At 45.3% G+C, this 24307-nt stretch overlaps 1 protein-coding gene across 3 annotated transcripts in view; it reads right to left on the bottom strand.

Moving 5' to 3' along the window:
* plpp1 (phospholipid phosphatase 1) overlaps window positions 1–24307 on the bottom strand; it is a 107573-nt gene that overhangs the window by 21097 nt on the left and 62169 nt on the right. For all 3 annotated transcript variants that reach the window (XM_033030582.1, XM_033030591.1, XM_033030601.1), the window contains exon 4: window positions 8285–8342. In XM_033030582.1, coding sequence (XP_032886473.1) covers window positions 8285–8342 — 58 coding nt within the window. The remainder of the gene's footprint in view (window positions 1–8284; window positions 8343–24307) is intronic.

The following is a 24307-nucleotide window of genomic DNA, read 5'->3' as shown; positions in this document are numbered from 1 at the left end:
GTAACTCAGCGGGACAGGCAGCATCTCTGGAGAGAAGGAATGGGTTGAGACCCTTCTTCAGCCTTCAGCAAACAAACTTGTATGCCTTTGGAGTGTGGGAGGAAACCAGAACACCCAGAGAAAGCCAAAAGCAAGTATCGGGGAGAATGTACAAACACCATAAACCGTACAGACAGCACCCACAGTCAGGATTGAACCCGGGTCTCTGGCACTGTAAGGCAGCAACTCTTCCACTGCGTCACCATGTCTTATGTTCTGAGGGAGAGCAGGCAGGCAGAAACTAGGCAGAAGTGAGCCCTTGAGGTCAGGGTTGTACATCCTTTTTTAAACATGGTGCTGGATTTCCCCAGAGGTAATCAGCACTGGCTTGCTCAGGGAACAGAACCTGTTGTTAGTTCCCTTATTTGGACTGAGGAAATGAATCAGATTCACGAACTTCTGCCCCTCATTTGACCTTCAGTGATGTTTGGTGCAATTTACAGGAGTTTGTCTGTACACACCTGACACCAGCTTGGTTCTTGAATAATGCCTTTAGTAGCCTAAAAGCAAGTACTACAAATCCAAAACCAAAACAGAAAATGCTGGAAAAATCCAGCACATCTGGCTGCATCTGTAGCAAGAGAAACAGAGTAAAGATTTCATGTCACAAAACCTGTCTGGCTCTATTCCAGCTTGAATAAACCTGACGAAGTGTGTTCCACTTGAAACTGTGACTGTTTCTTTTCTCACAGATAAGACCTGACTTGCAGAGATTTTCAGGCACTTTCAGTTTTTATTTTAGATTTGCAGAGGTTGCAGGTGTGTTTACTTTCTCTTACAAATACCTCCCCCAAACTCAGAGAGGATTAGAATTGACAGCACTGGTTCAGATACCCATGAAAGAATGACAGAAACTTTAGTGGTAAGTTTAAAGTGCCAAATTACCTCATTGAAATCATGGATTAAAAAAATCACAACTCTGTAGGTTTTAAGATTGTTTTGAATAAGGGTTGGACTTTTGGAAAGGTAATAAATTAGTGTAATGCAAACAACATTATTAGGCAGGAGTTCGGGAGGGTACACTGGGAGCAGTTGTTATTGCGCAAGTCCACATCTGACATGTGGGAGTCGTTTAAAATTCCAGTTGATCAAAATTCAGAACTGGCATCTTCCAGAAATAAGGAGGGATAAAGATGGCAAATGCTGGGAATCTTAGATGAGCAAAGAGGATGTAAATATGGTCAAAAAGAAATGTAAGGAAGCATATGCAAGGTTTAAGAGGATGGAATCAGACAGGGCCTTTGAGAAATATGAAGAAAGCAGGAAAGAACACAAGCACGTGATTAGAAGGGCCAAAAGAGGACATGAAATAGCTCTGGTAAATTGGATTAAAGAAAATCCCAAATCTTTTTATACCTAGATTAAAAACAAGAGGGCAACAAAGGAGAGGGTTGGACCACTCAAGGATAAATAAGGGAATTTGTACTTAGAGGCTGGGGAAGTAGACAAAGTACTAAATCAGTGCATTTGTTTTCACCAAGGAGAAGGACATGGAGGACAGTGAGATTGGTATGAAGAATACTAATATGCAAGAGGAGTTTGAGATTAAGGAGGAAGTGTTGGGGCTCTTGAAGAGCATTAAGGTGGACCTGATGGGATTTTATCCAGGTTATCGAGAGATGCATGAGAGGAGATTGCACGAGCCTTGATGAAGATCTTTGCGTCTTCTCTAGCCACAGGCGAGGTCCTGGAGGACTGGAGAGTAGCTAATGTATTTTTTTAGCTAAGAGGTGAAGTAGAGAGAATACAGGAAATTATAGGCCAGCGAGCCTCATGTCAGTGGTAGGGAAGCTATTGGAGAGCAGGGGCGGAAATCCCAGGGGGGGCGGGGGGGGGGACACACGTCCCCGTCCCCCCCACCTCTGTTTTGAGAGGTGGCGGTCAATCGCCCCCATTTTTTGTAATCCGGATTTTAAAACCCGGTTAAATCTCCACTTTCCGCAAGACAGTGGGGGTGGGACTGATGATCGAGGGCGCCGATTGGACAAGAGAGATGTCGGTCAGCAAGCAATGGGGGGGGGGGGGCCGGACATGATGATTTCAGCACGGTGATTGGAGGAGGGAGACATCCTGGTGGAGCAAAGATCAGAGCGGAGCTTGAATTGCATGCCCTGGTCATAGGGTCACAAGCGAAAAACACTCTCGGCAGCCCTGGACACAGACCTGCGCCTTATCTGCAGCCAGGATCGATCCCGGGTCTCCGGCGCTGCAATCGCTGCCAAACTGCCACTGGACCATCCCCGTCCCCACCCGAGTGCCCCCCCCCCCGATGCCCAGGGGTGGCCAGAGTCGTTGGGAGTCAGATGGGAGCAGTGCCCCCAGGCCCACAGCCAGCGCAGAGAAGCAGCGCTAAATCCAGCTCAATTCTGCCTGTCTCGCTAGGTTCAACTACAGCCATGCCTGGACTTATGGGAACAACAGCCCAGGCTTACAGCCAGCGCAGAGAAGAGGTGCTAGCTCCACGGTTCCGGACTGGTGTCCCGTCAGTCCAGGCAGGGCTGCAGGTTAACCCGGCGAGACAGGCTGAGTTGAGCTGGATTTAGCGCTGCTTCTCCGCGCTGGCTGTGCGTGTGTGTGTGTGTGTGTGTGTGCGTGTGTGTGTGTGTGTGTGTGTGTGTGTGTGTGTGTGTGTGTGTGTGTGTGTGTGTGTGTGTGTGTGTGTGTGTGTGTGTGTGTGTGTGTGAGTGGTCACCAAGAAATTGTGTGTGTCCCCGGTCCCTCCCATGTTTTGATAGTGAATTCCGTGCCTGTTGGGGAGGATTCTTTGGGATAGTAGTTACTCCCATTTGAAGAAAATTGGGCTAAATAAGGACAATCAGCATGGCTTCGTATGCAGCAGATCATGTTTTATTAACTTGAACAGGACAAAGATGATCAACGAGGGTGGAGCAGTGTATGTTGTCTACATGGATTTTAGTAAGACATTTGATAAAGTCCCCCACTTAGGGTGATCTAAAAGATTAAGATGCACTCGATTAACGGTTTAGTTTAGAGATACAGCGCTGAAACAGACCGTTCGGCCCACCGAGTCTGCGCCACGCAGTGATCCCTGTACATCAACACTGGGTACGAATTACAATATTTACCAAAGCCAATTAACCTACAAACCTGTAAATCTTTGGAGTGTGGGGGGAAACCAGAGTACCCAGGGAAAACCCACAATAAAACACTCTTGACCCCTGCACTGTTAAGAGTTATAGTAATAGTGTGGAAACAGGCCCTTCGGCCCGACTCACCCACACCATGTTCTATGTTCTATTAACAAATTACTCCCTTGGAATCTAGCAACATTAAATAGCATGCAGCCCATTATCACTTCTTGATTTATAATGCAGTTGATTAAAGTGTTTGTTTTTTGAGGCTTTTTCAGCATGTGCTGTAACTGCTTGTTCTTCTGTACAAACAATGCCATTGACTACTAAGCAGACAGATGCTCTAATAATTAGCTTTAACAGCACAACTCCAGCTTGAATAAATCTGATTATTGTCATCTTCCCCAAAGCTAATCTTTTTTTGCTGACAATGAAACTCTGATGTCTGAAGGAGTTGATTTCCTTCTGGCCAGCATTCAGCAATGTTGATTAGTCACATCTGCCTCTTTCCAAATACTTGAGAAGTTCCAGAGTTTAGTCAAATGCTATTTGTTATTGAATGCTGAATTGCTGTCAGAGTATATAAAAACATCCACGAGAAAATGTGCTTCACCATTACATTCTTTCAGTGACTCTAGCAGAGGGAAATGAATATTAATGGAGGAATTTAAATAATACCTTTGTTCAGTCTTTGTATATCTTGATCAATTATGTATGCTGATTTGCAAGTCATTTGTATGTTAATATCAGCAATTTCCATTTAATATATAGATGCAGCAACTTATACAGCAAAAAGTGTATGTACAGAATGTGTTTAATTTACAAGGGAATACTGCTGTGCCTGTGTATTATGGTCTGTATTGTCCTTTGCGCGACCTTTTGTACTCAACTGGCTTGATTGTATCTGCGTATAGTATTATCTGATTTGCATGGATAACACACAAAACAAAGTATTTCACAATATCTTAGTACACGTGACAATAATAAACCTAAACCTACGTGTCTGCGCAGTTAACACTCATCTGAATGTGATTTGTTTTCTAACTAAACTTTGTTAGAACTTGGATATTAAGATCTGTTTACTGTAGATTGTGCCTAATCTCTATATAACTAAAAGTCTTTGTTGTGTGTGTGTGTGTGTGTGTGTGTGTGTGTGTGTGTGTGTGTGTGTGTGTGTGTGTGTGTGTGTGCGTGTGCGCCTATCTGGTTAATTCCTATCTTCTTCCAAACGCTAGGCCACAGCCTTCCCAATTTCACACATCCTCCTCACATTTTTCCCATGGTGTCGGTAAACATCTTCCCGTCGCATTTCCACCTATATTTCCAAAGTTATTAATCCTTGAAATTTTAAAAACTCACCCACTTTGGGAAAAAAACCCGAGTGACGTCACAATGTACCCTCAAGGCAGGACGTGACACTCCGGGAGGGAAGAGCACTCCAGCACTCACCCACCCACTCTACCCCCCTTCCTCCAACTACCCCCCCTCTCTCTCTGTCCCCTCTCTCTCTGCCCCTCTCCCTCTCTACCCCCTCCCCCTCCCTCTACCACTTCCTCTCTACTCCATTCCCTTCCCTCCCCCTCCCCCTCCTCACACTCCCTCTCTACCCCCTTCCCTCTCTGCCACCCCTCCCTCGCTACCCCCTCCCTCTCTACCCCCCCTCACTCTTGACGAGGGAGGGTGAAGAGGATTGACAAGGGAGGGTGAAGAGGAGGAGGAGGGAGTGCTGGGGGATGAAGAGAAATGAACCGTGCCTGCGTAGTTGGGGGCTGTGCTTGAGTGGTGCAATATTGCATTGGGGGAACGGCTTGCGTTGGGGGAACGGGTGAGTGGTGGAATATTGCGTTGGGGGAGCAGACCCACTAATATCTACTAATCCTCTTCACCGTCTCAGTTTTACCAAAGTGAGTGAAGGAAAACGTTTATCACTGGGTTCCTGTGATTGACGAGAACACGGTTGGGTTTGCTTTGGTTCCCTCCAACATCACACATGGAGAAGGTGAGGTTTAAAAATGGTACAAGAGGTAAATAATGAATTAATCTGCAAAATTGCAGGAGAGATATTATATTAAAAACAATACAGTATCTGAATAACCCACTGTTTCTCTCATTCTCCATACTTGGTACCATCTATCCCACTTGCAAAAAATGTTACTTTGAACAGCCACAGTACATATACCAGTGCTGCAATCAAGAGGAGAAGCAAGGAACTGCAGATGCTGGTTTACAACATCGGACACAAAGTGCTGGAGTAACTCAATGGATCATACAGCATCTCTGGAGAACATGGATAGGCGACCTTTTGGGTCGGTATCCTTCTTAAGGCTCAGTCCATGTTCTCTGGAAGTGAGGCAAGCAACCTGACTTGTGAAACTATAATTGTTTGGTGGTCAAGACAGGTATGGTTTTATAAATTAATGTTGCAACAAAATTGAAGTAGTGGAATGTATAATCAAAATGACGTAATTTGGCATTCCGCAAAGTCACAATGAATATAAGCATTGCACAACATTGGATGTGTACATAGACGTGCTCAAGGATAAATACTGCAGCCTGACTAACAATCGATTGTTCAGAAATCTAATCCCACATCGACAATCACAGTTAGAAAGTGGGTGAGGGAGATGAAGTCCTGTATTGTGGAAATACAACTCTTATTGCATATTTCATCACTGAGGCAACAAAGGGAACGCTGTACAAACCAAACTGGAGGAAGAAGCATCAATTTTAAATGGGCACTGACGGCAAGGAAAATGACTTAATAAAAATAATTATACCAATAGTATTTTGAGGCATGGAATATTTTATCCATAGTGAGTGCTCGGTTTGGGGATCACTGCATCTTCAGGGAAATATTGAAAGTGTGTCACAAGGCAATGAAACAGCTACTGGCTGACCTGCTGTGTGTTTCAAGCATTTTCTGTTCTTATTTCACATTTGTAGCACCAGAAGTTTTTTTTTAATTTCAATTTCATGGTGATGACGGCAATCTATATTCACCAGATTTCTTCCAATCTCATTGCTCAAAAGTTCTGGTTTTCTTTGAATAAAGTGGTGAAAACACTACATCAATTTTTCAAAGAAGAACTTCACCCTTCATCGAACAGTGTCCCAAGGCATGTCATAGGAGCTTGCACTAAAAATGCAGAAATTATGAAATGTGGTTAATGAGATTTTCAGGAGGAAATTGAAAGTGGAAAGGGAACCAAGAGCCTTTAAAAGGGTTCCCGAGTGTAAAGATCTGGTGGTTGAAGACTGAGGTTGAAATGCATAGTTATCCAGAAACCTGATAGCGAGATGTCAAAGCATGGATTATATTGTTAGTGTTTTTCAAGGGAGTCTTGCGACTGTTGAAGATGGACATCCACAGACCCAAAACTGGATCAAATTTGAACTGGTGTCCAGGACAGATAGTTCAAGGTTGAGTAGCCCGCAAGAACAGGAACTGTGAAACTGTGGCTGCAGATGTAATTTTATTGGAGGATTTGAGCAGGAGGCAAACTGACATATTAAATGGTTAACAGAACTCAATGTGCAGACGAGCAGCCCGGCAATCAGTGCAGATATAAACTTATGAAGAGCGATAACTTTCACATTATTTCTTCATGTCTTGCTCTTTCCAACAGAATTGACAATTTATCTTGCCAATATTAAATCTAATGCCAGCAAATTCAGGTTTGTCTTTCTACCAACAACTCAATTATTGTAATGCTGAAATACTCTTTTGTAAAGCTAAAGTAACCCCCCCCCCAAATCTGCTGTAATACTTGGGAAATTCTTCCATAGCAGCCGTCTTTGTCCCCAACACAAGAAAAGCACTGGTAGGGTTGGCCTTCCTCCTTTCAGCTCTAAGCTACAAACTCTCTCTGTTACAAATTTTCTAGGTTATTTTATCAGCACTGCTTTACATAGTGAACCTCAGATTAATTATTTTACATAATCTCATAAGGTGGTTGGGTGCCATTAAACCCGTATTTCTCTTTTCAAGTCCCCACACCTGTGAAATGTAGACTATTTGCAATAGAAACATAGAAATTAGGTGCAGGAGTAGGCCATTCGGCCCTTCGAGCCTGCACCGCCATTCAATATGATCATGGCTGATCACAATCCACTGCAAATAAGTCAAAAGAGAAATAGAAAATGGGATTTCATTCCCTCTCATGCTTTCCACATGCAAAACACTTTCAATAACTATTTGTTTTGCCACTCCTTCCATTTTAACTGGAGTATATCGGAAAGTGACCTTTCACCCATTTCATTGATTATAAAGAGCACCAACTCAAATTTTTACAATATAACACAAGATATTGAGTGAACATAAATTAACACGAATATTGCACATGCATCTTTTCTCAATTATGGTTTTATTACAGTTGGTCTGATGCAACAATATTAAGCAATATCAATTTTAGTGCCATGCTCACAGTTGTATTATTAACTTCATTTTGCTTTCATTTGTGATAGAGAAAACATACTTTTACAAATCCAATCACAACACTGTCAAACTATTACTAGCACTTGGTGTTTAGATATAATGCTAAAAGTTAAGATGCCACTGATAACTTTCAAATATTAGAATGGAAAAAGTCCAAGAAATAAATTTAAATGTTAATGGTTTGACCAGAAATTAAATCAAGGCTCAAGAAATGCAGTGCGGAAAATTCTCTCAATATGGAGGCCACATATCTTGTGGTGAATTCAAATGTTTAAAATTCCACTCTTGCCCAGCGAGGGTTGTCCACCTCTTCCTGCAAAGTTTGTGGATTTTGGAAAAAGTTTCCATAAGCCTACAATGTGCAATTCAAACCTTAGGCAAGTTAAAAATAGCAAAGATTATGAAAATACATCCAAAAGAGTAGACCTGCAGCTCAATCTACCAGACAGACCTTTTTTGATTAGACAGAGATTCCTCTCTCAGCAATTCTTGTTTCCTCCCTCTCTTCAATTTTATGTTTTATCACAGCCCCAAACAAAACCCTCCCCAGCAGATACATTCAGCTGCATGAAACTGAATCAATCTGCAAGTTAATTGTCGCCTCAACTCTCAATCATAAATCTGAAGGGCACTGCTGATGAAACAAATGGCTGAGCAATACGCTGTACACTGTACAGCACAACGGCAGCCACACCAAGAAAAACAGGAAAATACTCACTGCAACGAACATCATGCAGTACATGGAGAAGGATGAATGGCCGGAGAAAAAGGAGAGCCTAGGGGAACAAAAAATGCAAGATCATCAGAGAGGTTGCATGACAAAAAAATATCTATTCACATAATAATAATAATAATAATCATAATAATAATAATATCTTTTATTGTCATTGCACGTCAGTGCAACGAGATTTAGTATGCAGCTCCAACCGATGAAAAAGAAAAGTAAAATAAATAAATAAGCTGTGTGTCGTGACCATCCGAGGGAGACAGTCCAGAGGGGGTGGGGGCACTCAGCAGGGCCGGTTCAGAGCCGCTATAGCTCTTGGAATAAAGCTGTTTCTGAGTCTGGAGGTTCGGGCCTAGAAGGCCTTGTAACGTCTGCCAGAGGGAAGTAGTTCAAACAGTCCGTTACAGGGGTGTGATGAGTCTTTATGGATGCTGACGGCCTTCCTGAGGCACTGTGTGTGGTAGATGCCCTCCAAGGCTGGTAGCTCTGTCCCAATGATCCTCTGCGCTCTGTGGACGACGCGCTGAAGAGCTCACCCCTCTGCCTCCGTGCAGCTGAGATACCACACAGAGATGCCATACGTTAATATGCTCTCTGTGGTGCAGCGGTAGAACGTTGTCAGCAGCTGTTGGGGCAGACCAGTCTTTTTTAATGTCCTCAGGAAGAACAGTCGTTGCTGTGCCTTCTTGACCAGCGCAGCGGTGTTGGTGGACCATGTGAGGTCCTCTGAAATGTGAGTGCCCAGAAACTTAAAGCCGGACACTCTCTCCACACTTTCCCCGTAAATGGGGATTGGGGCGTATTCTCCATTATGGGACCTCCTGAAGTTAATAATCAGCTCCTTTTTCTTTTTTTTCTTCTTTTTTTTTAATCAAAAAAATTTATTCAATTATTAAAAATAATATTTACATTACAATAAAACAAGCCAGAACCCACCACCATAATACAATACAAACATGTATCCATAATAAACTACTATACAACTATGATACAATCCTTATTGAGGATACATTCAACACCCTGCAGAGCCCAGCAGTCCCGGAACTCCCTCAGGGTGCCCGTAGACAGGGCGTATTCCCTTTCTAATCCCACCCGGGCACGGACGTAACCCCGGAAAAGGGGCAGGCAGCTGGCTCGGGTAGAGCCCTCCACTGTCTGGCGCCGTGATTCGCGGATGGCCAGCTTGGCCAGGCCCAGGAGCAACCCAACCAGGACATCTTCAGCCCTACCCTCTCCCCTACGCACAGGGTGTCCAAAGATGAGGATGGTGGGTGAAAAATGCAGCCAGAAGGCAAGGAGCAGCCCCTTTAGATATTCAAACAGTGGCTGCAGCCTCATGCACTCCATGTACACGTGGTACACACTCTTCCAGCCTGCAAAAGTGGCAGGCGGCTGGCGAGTCTGTGAACCGCGAGAGAAACAGGTTGCAGGGAACACCTCGGTGCAATACCCTCCACCCCAGGTCCCCAAATAATAATCAGCTCCTTGGTCTTGGAGGTGTTTAGTGACAAGTTGTTACGTGTGCACCAGTCCGCCAGGTTCTGCACCTCCGCCCTGTATTTTGTTTCATCACCGTTGGTGATCAGCCCAATCACTGTTGTGTCGTCTGCAAAATCCATTCACTTTGCAAAACCAGTTATTAAATTACACTTTAAAATATCAAGAGCATTTAAAAGTTTTTTCAGACCACTTCTAAGTTTTAAACATCAATTTAAACTGGGTATCAGAAGTTGATTGATATGAAAACACCATTTTGCTTTCACTAGAGACTATGGGCTAAGTCATGTCAACCACAAGTCCCGTATTTCCACACGTGCTGGGAAGTTCAGGACATGCAAATAGACTTGGAAAACCATTTCCATCAGTTTTCTCCACAGCTGACAACCAATCAGAATAGGCAAAAGATCCAGGCCCCAATGACTCCAGTCTAGATTGCAAGACTACAAATTTGGAAATACAGCATAGAGTTAATCATTTCAACAACTAAATCAAATAAAAATAATCAAAATTCAAAACGATTTAAAATTAACTATTGTTTATTTACTTTCTGTAGTTTCTGAATTTATCTGAATAGTTGAGTCTGTTGACGTCAAGATTGCTGGGGTTGCGGACTGTGAGGGAGGCTGTTAAAGTATCCAGCAGGATACAGATCAGCTACAGAAATGGGCAGGGTAACGGTAGATGAAGTGTATTACGAGCAAGTGTAAGGTCACTTTGGGAAGTCAAATGTAAGAGGAAAGTATAGAGTTAATTGCAAGACACTCAACAGCATTGATGTGCAGAGGGATCTTGGAGTCCATGTCCATAATCCCTGAAAGTGGCATTCAACAAGGTTCCACTCAGTAGGCTGCTCTGGAAGGTTAGATTGCATGGGATCTATGGAGTGATAGCTGAATGGATAGAAAATTGGCTTCATGGAAGGAAGCAGAGGGTGATGGTGGAAGGTTGCTTCTTGTACTGGAGGCCTGTGACTAGTGGTGTGCCTCAGGGTTATATCAATGATTTGGAATGAGAACATACATGGCAAGATTAGCAAGTTTGCAGATGATACAAAGTGGGTGGTATTGTGGAAATGAAGATGGCTGTCAATAATTGTAGCAGAATCTTGATCAGTTGGCCAGATAGGCTGAGGAATGGCTGATATAATTTAATACAGAGAAATGTGAGGTGATGGATTTTAGAAAGTCTAACATGGGCAGGACCCACACATCACAGGGCTTTAGGAAATGTATAGCAATGGGATCAAGGAGAGCAGGTACATAGTTCCTTGAAGGTGGCATCACAGGTACATGGGGTGGTCAAAAAGGCTTTTGGCATATTATACACAATACTGACTAATGAGGTTAGAGTAGGATGGAACTGCAGATGCTGGTTTAAACCGAAGATAGACACAAAATGCTGGAGTAACTCAGCGGGACAGGCAGCATCTCTGGAGAGAAGGAATGTGCGACGTTTTGGGTCGAGACCCTTTTTCAGAAATCCATTCTTTCTCTCTGGAGATGTTGCCTGTACTGCTGAGTTACTCCAACATTTTGTTTCTATTGAGCATAGAAGTTGGGAGGTCATGTTGCAGTTACATACGACATTGGTGAGGCTGCATTTAGAGTGTTGTGTTCAGTTGTGGGCACCATGTTATAGGAAATATGTTGTGAAGTTGGAAATGGTTAAGAGAAGGTTTGGAATGCAAGAATGCATGGATGTTGCCAGGACTTGAGGGTCTGAGCTATAGGGAGAGGTTAAGCAGGCTGGGTCTCTATTTCCCGGAGCGTAGAAGATGACGGGTGATCTTATAGAGGTGTATAAAATCATAGGAGCAGTAGATTGGGTGGAGGCACAGAATCTATTGTATGGGGGGAATCAATAACCAGAGGCCATAGGTATAAAGGGAAGGAGATAAGATTTTATAGGAATCTGCAAAATAACCTTCTCACACAAAGGGTGGTGGGTGTATGGAACAAGCTGTCAGAGTAGGGATATGGGCCAAACTCAGGAAAGTGGGATGAGTGTTAATGGGACATGTTGGCCGGTGTGGGCATGTTGGGCCAAAGGGCCCATTTCCACACTGTTCAGGGCATTGAGTATAAGAGTCAGGAAGTCATGATGCAGCTTTGTTGGACTTTGGTTAGGCTGCATTTGGAGTATGGTGTGCAGTTCAGTTGCCCCATTACAGGAAGGATGTGGAGGCTATAGAAAGGGTGCAGAGGAGGTTTACTAGAATGATGCCTGGATTAGGGGGCATTAGCTGTGGGGAAAGGTTGTCCAGGTTGTCCAGGACAAATCAAAATAGGACGTACATGGTAAATGGTAGAGAATTGAAGAATACAGTTGAACAGAGGGATCTGGGAATAACCGTGCATAGTTCCTTGAAGGTGGAATCTCATATAGATAGGGTGGTAAAGAAAGCTTGTGGTATGCTAGCCTTTATAAATCAGAGCATTGAGTATAGAAGCTGGGGTGTAATGTTTTAAAATTGTTCAAGGCATTGGTGAGACCAAATCTGGAGTATGGTGTACAATTTTGGTCGCCCAATTATAGGAAGGATGACAACAAAATAGAGAGAGTACAGAGGAGATTTACTAGAATGTTGCCTGGGTTTCAACAACTAAGTTACAGAGAAAGGTTGAATAAGTTAGGTCTTTATTCTCTGGAGCGCAGAAGGTTAAGGGGGGACTTGATAGAGGTCTTTAAAATGATGAGAGGGATAGACAGAGTTGATGTGGACCAGCTTTTCCCTTTGAGAATAGGGAAGATTCAAACAAGAGGACATGACTTCAGAATTAAGGGACAGAAGTTTAGGGGTAACATGAGGGGGAACCTCTTTACTCAGAGAGTGGTAGCGGTGTGGAATGAGCTTCCAGTGGAAGTGGTGGTGGCAGGTTCGTTGGTCGCATTTAAAAATAAATTGGATAGGCATATGGATGAGATGGGAATGAGGGTTATGGTATGAGTGCAGGCAGATGGGACTAAGGGAAAAAAGTTGTTCGGCACGGACTTGTAGGGCCGAGATGGCCTGTTTCCGTGCTGTAATTGTTATATGGTTATATGGTTAGAATTTTTTTCTCTGGAACGCCAGAGGTTGCATATACATGTATATACAATTATGAGAGGCATAGAAAGGATAGGCACTTTTTTCTGGGTTGTAAAAATCAAATCTAGAGGGCATGAGTTTAAGTTGAAAGTGGCAAATTTAAATGAGATGTGTGGGGAAGTTTAATTTTTACACAGATGGTGATGAGTGGTTGGAATGCACTGTCAGTGGTGGTGGTCGAAGCAGTTACATTAGTGGCATTTAAGAAACCTTTGGATAAGCACAGGGATATGCAGGCTATAGAGAGATATGGATTATGTACAGGTAGATAAAAGATGGTATTGGTATCATGCATTGTGGACCAAAGGGCTTGTTCTACAGTTGTTCTGTTCTATGATACTATGAGGAAAGCTTCCTAGCTTCATAGTCGGCAAAGCCCTGGTTGTCACAGATTTGTGAAGATATAACCTGCACACCGGCCAGTTGCAATCCACTCCCTGCTGCCCACTCCAGGCTGCAGGTCAGTGAAGAAGCATTTCCGCATCCAAACAAACAGAAGGTAGGGAATGAATGAATGAATGAATGAATGGATGGATGAATACTTTATTGTCACATGTCACAAGCCACAGTGAAATTCTTTGATTGCATACCCAATGTATGCAATAGTTCAACATCAACAACAACAATCAGTTTTATTCGTCACATTGCACATGCAAATGAAATATTGCCACATAAAGGGCGTTTACAAAGTTACAAGTATCCCCCCCCCCCGCCAGGTCTACCATTGTTCTTCCCCCCTCCCCCTCCCTCGTGGCGATCCGCCCACGCCGGGTCCTCCATTGTCCTTCCCCAGGGAAGATGCAGGGAACTGGATTAACAGCTGCAATTTCAGCAGTTCCTCTCCAATGAGTACGACTCAATTATTTTGAACACTTCTGCCACCCAAATCAAAAACTCTGTTCAGCTGCCCAATGTGTTCGCCAACAGCCATTTTGTCAGTGATTTCCAAATAGTCTCAATGATTGTTAATCTAAAGCACTATAAATATCTGATAGTACATTATGACTGGTACATTTGTCATCATATTGATTAGTTCAAATCCCCTTAAATTTTAGATCCCCAATGTATCCTTTTCCCCAACAAATTCACCAACTGAAGGCCAATATGATTGAAAGGCAAGGTACCCTTTTGGATGAGAATATTCTGGAAGAGGTGGCAAATGCAGGTGGAGGGAGGAAGCTTGTATTGGTGTTAATAAGAATATGAGGAACTGATTCCGAGGGCTCCGATTTCAAGGGATCTGATTGTTAGGATTCACAGGTAGGGAGGGCTCAGTGGCAGGCAGGGAATGAGACTGTTGGTCAGAAGGGTCCAGGCCCAAAACATCACTTATCCACGTTCTCCAAAGATGATGCCTGACCTGCTGAGTTACTCCAGCACTTTGTATAAACCAGCATTTGTGGTTCCTTGTTTCTATAAGGAAGGGGGTTGCTGGTCAGAACAACTGCTGCTCCTACAGGTCCACAAGAATCATTGCCAAAATTATTCTTGCTTCCCTTGAACTGCCAGGCTTTCTGAGCAACAGGAACACAACCAACTTTAACGCAAGGATCTGCAATTGCTGGTCTACAAAAAAAAACACAGTGTGCTCGAGTTATGCCCCTGTCCCACTTAGGAAACCTGAACGGAAACCTCTAGAGACTTTGTGCCCCACCTAAGGTTTCCGTGCGGTTCCCGGAGGTTTTTGTCAGTCTCCCTACCTGCAACCTCCGGCAACCACCTGCAACCTCCGGCAACCACCTGCAACCTCCGGGAACCGCACGGAAACCTTGGGTGGGGCGCAAAGTCTCCAGAGGTTTCCGTTCAGGCTTCCTAAGTGGGACAGGGGCATAACTCAGCGGGTCAGGAAGCAGTTCTGGAGAACATGGATAGGTGACATTTTGGGTTAGGACCCTTCTTCAGACTGATTGTGGTGGGGAGAGGGGGTGAGAAAGCTGGATGAGAAGTGGGAACAGGACAAAGTCTGGCATGTGATAGGTGTATACAAGTGAAGGATATATTTGATAGGCAGATGGTTGGACAAAGGCTAGCGATGAAAAGAGAAAAGGTGTGAGATAAAGATAGAAGAGGTGAGAATTGTAAGGAATATAAGTGGATGGGAGGGGGAGAGGAGAAATGGATACGTCATAGAGGCCCTTCGGCCCAACTTGCCCACATCGGCCAACAATGTTGTAGCTACACTAGTCCCACTTGCCTGCGCTTGCTCTATATTCTTCCAAACCTGTCCTATCCATGTACCTGTCTAATTGTTACTTAAAGGGCCTGTCCCACTTTCACGATTTTTTCGGTGACTTGCCGGCACCCGTCATAGTCGCAGCAGGTTGCCGAAAATGTTCAACGTTGAAAATCCACCAGCGACCAGAAGAAGGTACGACTCTTTGGGCGACTACTCACGACATGTTGATGGGATAGTCCCAGCCTCAACTATCTCCTCTGGCAGCTTGTTCCATTCACCCACTACCCATTGTATGAAAAAGTTACCCATCGGATTCCTATTAAATCTTTTCTCCTTCACCTTGAACCTATGTCCTCAATTCCCCTACTCTGGGCAAAAGACTCTGCGTATCTACCCCTCTCATGATTTTATATACCTCTATAAGATCTCCCCTCATCCTCCTGTGCTTCATGGAATAGAGACCTACCCTACTCAACCTCTCCCTGTAGCTCACACCAGGCACGTGCCGTCAGGGTAGGCAAGGTAGGCACTGCCTACCCTGACTAAAATTATAAAATGGTAATTATTAAATATAAATTGTAAAGACATGAGAGAATAATGCCTACCTAAGAGATCGATCTCTAAGGTAGGCATAATTATCCGTGCCTTTCATCGGCAGTACATGTAACACGGGAAGGTCTGTGCAGCCCACGTGCCGTCGACGATGCTTCAAGCCGTCAATTTCAAGAGGACTGAAGGCAGCTGAAATTCTACCTTTGCAGTACTGCGCATGCGCAGCAACCTACTCTCAGCGCAAGTTTCTTGGCGGGTTTTTCAAACATGGATTTCCATTATCTTAAGAATATCTTAAGGAACAAAGAGAGAAGAATGGAGTTCATGTACAAATGATGTGCTAAGTAGATTTCTTGGTGCTATATGTTTTTAAATACCGTATTTCCCGGCAATGAAGACGCTATTTTTTACCCAAAAATAAGGCACGAAAATTTACATGTGTTTTGGAAGCCGAAGTTGGAAATTTGTTAGGCAAGAAAGATAGACTTGGCTATCCCTCAGTACAGCAACATCAAGAATGATGTTGTTGTACTGAGGGATAGCCAAATCTATCCCTCATTGCTGGCAGCTGATGGGAAGCGGCTGTAAAAGGACAGCGCTGCTGGGGAGGGGAGAAGGAGGGGGTCAGGGATCATGACAGCAACTGTCTTGCCACATCGCTCCGGGCGCGGAGCCACCGCATTGTGGCCGGGGGGAGAAGTAGCTCGGGTGGCTGCGAGCGGCCGCCGGGACTGGACAGCAGAACTGGCCGCTGCCTCAGGTCCTTCTGCCGACCCCCGATTACCTCTGGCAGTGCTCTCCATCTGCAAACCTCTTTCCTGCCGCTCGCCGGCCTCACTATTGTCAGCCGCTTCCCGCAAATCCTTAAATTCCGACAGTGCGAACAAGGGACCAATTGAGGTTACTCGGCTGTCCGAATTTAAGGATTTGCGGGAAGTGGCTGACATGAGCGAAGCCGTCGAGCGGCAGGTGAGAGATGTTCAGACGGAGAGCACTGCCAGAGGTGAGCAGGCCGGCAGAAGGCGCTGAGGTGGCGTCCGCTGTCCGGTCCCAGCAGCCGCTTGCAGCCACCCGAGCTACTTCCCTCCCCGGCCACAATGCGGTGGCCCTGCGCCCGGAGCGCCGTGGTTGCGGTGAGTGAGTGAGTTACTGGCATGATCCCCAACCTCCCCCTTCTCAATGCTCCTGCCCTCCCCGCAATTGTACCCCTGACCAGACTCCCCACATACTGTGAAAGGAACTCTCCCCCTAATTGGTCCCTTGAACAAGTATTATCATTCAATAAGATCACAACTGATTCAATTTGTCCTGGTATGCTCCCGTTTTTCCCACCATCTCTCCACCTGCCGTCACCCTCCACCCCCCACCCATTCAGTAATTCAGAATGAAGGAGATTTGGAAGCCTTGGGCAAATTGCTTTCATTATTTTTATATTTTTGAGCGTGAGAAATTCTATGTCCCACCAGCCTTCGTTCAAAATTTAGCAACACAAAATGGGGGTGCATTTTCATTGCCAGGAAATACGGTACTTTATTAAGAGATTTGGCTTTTGAAGACTTTATAAAAGTCGACTGACAGCTTATGGAGAGAACAAGCTGCGCATGCGTGGTTTAAGATTTTTTAAAGCCGACTGACTGCCTACCCTGAGTAATTACTCATGGCACGTGCCTGGATCAGACTCTCTAGTCCTGGCAACATCCTCGTCCAGGTGTCACATGGGGTAGAAAGGGGGGTCCGCGGTGTGAAAAGTGGGGAGGGTAAGGAGGGGAGGTGCATTTTACGTTAGTTACCTAAATTTGGAGAATTCAATATTCATACTTTTAGCAATGTGTGTAATTTTGGTCTCCGAATCTGAGGAGGAACATTATTGCTATTGAGGGAGTGCAGCATACGTTCAACAGGTTAATTTCCAGGATGGCAGGATTGACATATGATGAAAGAATGCGTCGACTGGGCTTGTATTCACTGGAATTTAGAAGGATGAGAGGATATCTTAAAGAAACATAAAACATTTTTAATGGATTGGACAGGCTAGATACAGGAAAAATGTTCCCGATGTCGGTGGAATCCAGAAACAGGGGTCAGGGTAGCAGAATAAGGGGTAGGCCATTTGGGACTGAGATGAGGAAACATTTCTTCACCCAGAGAGTTGTGAATTTGTGGAATTCTCTGCCACAGAAGGCAGTGGAGGCCAATTCGCTGGATGTTTTCAAGAGAGAGTTAGATTTAGCTCTTAAGGCTAAAGGAATCAAGGGATATGGGGGGAAAGGCTGGAATGGGGTACTGATTTTAGATGATCAGACATGATCATATTGAAGGGCCAAAAGGCCTACTCCTGCACCTATTCTTCTATGTTAGGATGAACTTGAACTTGAACTATGTTAGGATGCACTACCCAAACGAGATGCTGTTCCTACAGTTTGAGTGTGGACTCATTCTTGCATTGAAGTTGGCGATATGCAGAGGACTGCCCTGCCGAATACAAATTCAGAAGCTTCAGAAGCTTCAGAAAGAAGGAAACCCAGGGCAGAAAGGAGAGTATGAAAATGGGGAGGGGAGTTAAAATGGTTAGCCCTGAGACCTCGTGGATTTTCTACGAGATCTTCGGTTTCCTTCCACACTCCAAAGGCGTACAGGTATGTAGGTAAATTGGCTCGGTAAATGTAAAATTATCGCGAGTGTGTGTAGGATAGTGTTAATATACAGGGATCGCTGGCCGGCACGGACCCGGTGGGCCGAAGGGCTTGTTTCCGCTCTTCATTTCTGAACTAAACTAAACGGGAAGATCCAGCAGGCCTCGCTAGACAGAACGTACGTGTTCTCTGAAACGGTCAGTCTCCTGGTCTCGTTAATCTAATAGGCCTTTCTCACGGGGCGACTTGACGCAAGAGGTAACCAGAGTTGAACATCGTGGGAACCTCGTACGATAACCGTACGGCATTCGTGGACCACCGTGGACCACCGTGGCGCTAACGGCAGGTAATCGTGTAACTTGTTGACTCGGGAGAAAATTCAAGCAAGTTTGAATTTCTCCAAGAGTGACTTGTACACTTGTGGTTGAGCATTACAACTTTATATGCACGTAGTGGCCAGTGCGATATCCGTAATAACTCTTGCGTGTACCGTGGGAACTCCTGCGAACGGTGAACCCGGAAGCTGGACAGAGGGGACAGAAGGTGAGTAATCTGGAATGAACATGCTGTTAGGCTGGGATGATTCTCTGTAAGATGATCTTAGTGCGGGAGACAAGTGTAGGAGAGGTGTACTGACTGTGTGGGCAGAACTTTGGAAGTGATTGCCCACCATTCTCAAAAGCCGCTGTGTCTCCCTGTCCCTCCAACTCCAGAGGAATCCGCTCCCCGATGGGCTGCTACGGCGACAAGTGGCAGTTCGCCCACAGCCCGAGCTGCGCAACCCCAACAAGACGTACCTTGCACACCATCAGCTTCTGCCCATACGGGGAGCGTGTTCCTCTGTAGTTGGAGCGGGGCTGGGCTGGAGTTGCTGATCTGGGATCTCCATGCTTGCAGCGGGCCTGGGGGTCGGTGCCCCGATGAGGGGGCGCAGCTCGGGCTGTGGGCGAACTGCCACTTGTCGCCGTAGCGACCCATCGGGGAGCGGCTTCTGGTGGTCCTGACGTCTCTCAGCTCCTGTCCAGGGGGGTGGCCGGAGACGTCAGGACCAACAGGAACCCGCTCCCCGATGGGCCGCCACAGCGACAAGTGGCAGTTCGCCCACAGCCCGAGCTGCGCCCCCTCATCCGCAACCCGGGTTCCTCTGGAGTTGGAGCGGGGCTGGGCTAGAGTTGCTGCTGGCTGTGAGTCTCTGGGATCTCCGTGCTTGCAGTCGGTGTCCCGTTGGTCCTAACGTCTCCGGCCACCCCCCTGGACTGGAGCTGAGACCGGGAACTGTACCGCCCTTGCCCCCTCCCTCTGCAACTGCAAACAACCCCACAGTTCCCAGTCTCAGCTCCTGTACAGGGGGGTGGCCGGAGACGTCACAGCCCGAGCTGCGCCCCCTCATCCGCAACCCCAAGAACAAGACGTACCTTGCACACCATCAGCTTCTGGCCCTACAGGGAGTGTGGTCCTCTGGAGTTGGAACGGGGCTGGGCTGCTGCTGGCTGTGGGTCTCTGGGATCTCCGTGCTTGCAGTGGGCCTGGGGGTCGGTGTCCCGTTGGTCCTGACGTCTCCAGTGACTGGCACTGACCTGCTGGCATCGCCGACGTGAAGACAGTGCAAAGCCCCCGCGCCGGTGCAATGGGCAGGGAGCTGAAGAGGGGAGGGAAGGGGTCACACACATGGCCGGGAAGCAGAGGGGTGTAGGTGGGGTGAAACTGAAGGGAGCGACAATCTGCTGCTGCCTGCCCGCTGAGTTAAAAAGTTCCCACGCACGACTCACGATACACTGTATATAGTGAGTCTACCGTGGGAACTTTTTAACTCAGCGGGCAGGCAGCAGCAGATTGTCAATTATTAACCCTCCCGCGCAATTACCTTCTCTTTTATGAATGGGGATTTAGTTCCCCTTTCTTCGAGGACCGACCGGAGGTTCCGCTGTCACCTCTGCGGGCCGCCCTCGGTGAACATCTTTATTTTCAAGCTATGTCCATCTCTTTTGAACTCATTTGATTCGATACTATTTGATTTTGGAATGGTGGTTACTTATTATATAAATTATGTGACCTATTTTCTGTTCCTATGATTCTCTAAGTACTTTGTTTATAAATTCTGAACTCGTGAATTCGAGATTTCAGTATGCGGCTCACTCAGATACACTTGGCACAAACCGGCTTTTCCCATGCCGTTTACAGTCGCGCTGGACTCACTACACTTCTATGATCTGTAATCGTTTAACATTGAGTATAAACGATTATATTTAATACTCGGAATGCATATTGATTTTAGCGATGCCATATAACTTTCTCTGTATGTGAAGGGAACGAGAGCCATAAAATAAATTATGCATGAGGGCAGGCAATTTTCACTTGTAATGCTTGTCTAAAAAAAAGTGACATCATTTGTGCCACGTGACACTTCACAGTTCACAATGTTCATTCAAGATTTAACGGGAAAGCTCGGGAGACGGACAAGTCACTCGCACAAATAACAGAAATGCCGAGTACCGTGGGAACTCTTTATCTACCCCCCGTTATATCGTGTGATATCGTGCTAGACCACGACCACTTCACTCTGGTTACATCTTGCGTCAAGTCGCCCTGTGAGAAAGCGCTTTAAAGGAGGCCACATTGGGAACATTGGATGTAGTAGATTAGTTGGAGGATGTGCATGTGAACCTCTGACTCACTTGGAAGAACTGCAGGTTTCCTGGAAGATAGTGATGGAGGAGGGATCAGGACAAAAAGGTTTTTGGCCCATTGGCCTCATCAGTCAGAGTATTGAGTATGGAAGTTGGGAGGTCGTGTTACACTTATATTGGTGAGGCTGCAAGTTGGAAAGGGTACAAAGAAGATTTACTAGGATATTGCCAGGACTTGAGGGTGTGAGCTATAGGGAGAGGTTGATAGGCTGAGACTCCACTCCTTGGAGCGCAGGAGGATGGGTGATCTTAGAGATGTACAAAATCATGAGTGGAATAGATCAGGTAGATGCACAGAGTCTCTTGCCCAGTGCAGATGAATCGAGGATCAGAAGACATAGGTTTAAGGTGAAGAGGAAAACATTTAATAAGAATCTGAGGGGTAACATTTTCACACAAAGGGTGGTGGGTGTATGGAATTAGCTACCAGGGGGGGTACTTGAGGCAGGGACTATTGCAACGTTTAAGAAACAATTAGACTGGTACATGGGCAGGACAGGTTTACAGGGATATGGACCAAATGCAGGCAGGTGGGACTAGTGTAGCAGGGGCATGTTGGCCGGTGTGGGCAAGTTGGGCTGAAGGGCCTGTTTCCATGCTGTATGATTCTATGACAGATGTTACATCTCCTGCGATTGCTGGGGAATTAACCTGGGGAGGGGGTGGTTTGGGTGGGAAGGGATGAGTGAACCAAGGAATTAAGGGCCTGACCCACTTGCCGATTTTTTTGGCGACTGCCGGCGTCATCCAGCGACGACAAAAAAAAATGTTGCGACATTTGAGGAGACACGTCAATACGTTCCCACCCCGCCTCACCGCCGCATCATGCCGCGACTTTTTCGGCGACCTGATACGCAAGTCAATGATGCCGACAGTCGCCAAAAAAGTCGTTAAGTGGGACAGACCCCTTAGAGAGGGAGCGCACCTTGCAGAAGGTAGAAGGGAGTGGAGATGGGAAGATGTGATTGGTGGTGGGATTACGTTGAAGGTGGTGGAAATGTAGGAGAATGATGTTTGGATGTGGAGGTTGGTAGAGTGAGAGGTATGGACCTGGGGAACTCTATCCTTATTCCATCTGGGGGGGAGGGGGAGGGAGAGCGGAATTATAGGACACAGAGGCACATAGGTGATTCATCTATGGCAGCCGGTTGGGGGGGGGGGGGGGGGGGAACAATGTTTACAAAAGAAAGAAGACATCTCGAATGGAAAGCCTCATCTTGGGAGCAGATGTGGCTGAGACAGAGAAAATGAGAGTTCAGAGTACGGGAAACACAGCCAAGGCAGAGTGAAAGCCACAAAAATGAAATGCCTACACCTCACCAATAATTAAGAGGAATAATTCAACTTCCTTGAAATATGCCTGACCACTTCTCTGTTTATGACTGTTGGTATTAAAACGCAAAGTGGAGAATCTGGGTCAAGTTTGGGATTTTCTTTTAATTTAAAATTTTTGAAAATTTTAACTGCCCAGCTGATCCTAGTTTTGGAGTTTAAATTACTTCCATGAATGATGAAAATTGAATCCGATCCTGCTTACAAGTACTGTATTAATCCAGAACAACAATTATTGAGAATTAAATTTTATGCAAATATTGGGCTATTCCCGTCGATAGGAAGGATGCTGCTGACTCCTTTCCTAAAATAAATCCCAGAAATGGGCGCTTTCCAGGGGGGCTCATGGATTTCATCAGCAATTATTACCTTATTAGATCTCTGACAAAGGTATCAAGGGCAGGAACTTTGTATTCTGGCCCACTCTCACAACATCTGACTGGAACCCACACCCTTGCCTTTATTACCCTAAGACTTGATGATTCCCTGCACATTCCTGGCTGGCCACTCTTTTATCTAACTGGAGGTCATCCCAAACGTGCACAACCGCAATCATCAACAATTCGAATCCTCATGCTTGAGAACCTACGATTAAATAACGAAATAGATTTTAAATCCACATTTTCAATTCCCTCTGTGGCTTCGCTCCTTCCAAATTCTAATCAGCCAGTTGAAAAATCTTCCAAAATACCACCAGTGCTCTAAAGACACCCGCTTGATCGAACCTAAACTTAATTTCACAACCAGTGGTGACTGCACCTCGGTACACGTGACAATAAACTAAACTGCACATGTCTTCTGTACCCAAGGCCCTAAGCTCTGAAAATGCCTCCCCTAATTATTGTCCCTTTAAGACAACCTTAAAATCCCATCCTTTATCAAGTTTCCAATTTCCTACTGCAGTTTAAAGACAAAGCATGGAAAGAGACCCTTCGACCCAACAAGTCCATGACGACCATTCAAACTAGTTCTCATTCAACCGTTCAAACTAGTTCTCATCCACTCCCTACACATTGGGTCAATTTATGAAGGCCCATTAATCTACAAATCTTGTGATGTGTCCTGTGATGTGTCTTAATCTACAAACCTGGTGTCTTTATGATGTGGGAGGAAGCTGGAGTACCCAAAGGTAATCCACATGGTCACAGGGAGAACATACAAACTCCACACAGACAGCACCCAAGGTCAGAATAGAACCCAGGTTTCTGGCGCTGTGAGGCAGCAGCTCAACCAACTGCACCACAGTGCAGCCCATATTGCCCCTCATTTCATCCTGGAATTTAGTATCAAAATCTTTGAAAAATTGTCCAGGATTGCTTCAAAATTAATCCTTTTGATCGTTAGTTATTCCAATCAATCAAGTCTTCTCAAGAAATGTGCACTCTGGCAGTGGTAAGTAATGCACAGATTGAAAGAAATTGCACTTATTTGTTTGAGAGGGGGCAGGGTGGAGTTGGAGTAACACTAAACATGCATAAGTATCAGAAATACCAGTGTTAGCAATCCAGAACTTAGCTGTTCCTAGTCAACACCAGTGACAGGAACCAGAGGATTCATCATCCCAGGCAACCTTCCCTGTTCATATAAAAACCTTCAACGTCTCTCTTCCTTTCTTTAAAGTGGGAGTTGAACTACTTCTGCCACAGCAGAAGATTTAATAATCAGAATTTTGGCGTCAGTGCAAGTAATAACACTTCTTCCAGAATACGATAGAAATCCTGTAGCAAAACACTTTGGGGTCAAAATAATTTTTATTTGACATTGTCAAGAGCAGGGTAGTGTGTTCCTCTGAGAGAAACAATTTGAAATACATACTTCTGTTCCACTATCTCTTAATTACATTTTATTAAATATTATTTGAGGCTCTGGGTGCCATGAGTGAAAGTTACAACTGAGATTGTGCTACCTAATATAAATTACACTGGCAACGATGTGGAGGAGAAAATAAAATTGAAAAAACCAAAGAAAATAATTAAGTTATTGAAATGTTAACAGCAATGTTCCACTTTGTCTACCGGTCATTATGGACACTGAACCACTGTCTAT

The sequence above is a fragment of the Amblyraja radiata genome, chromosome 1, assembly GCF_010909765.2.
Source record: "Amblyraja radiata isolate CabotCenter1 chromosome 1, sAmbRad1.1.pri, whole genome shotgun sequence".
Classification (NCBI taxonomy): Eukaryota; Metazoa; Chordata; class Chondrichthyes; order Rajiformes; family Rajidae; genus Amblyraja; species Amblyraja radiata.
This window is presented reverse-complemented; position numbering and strand designations above follow the sequence as displayed.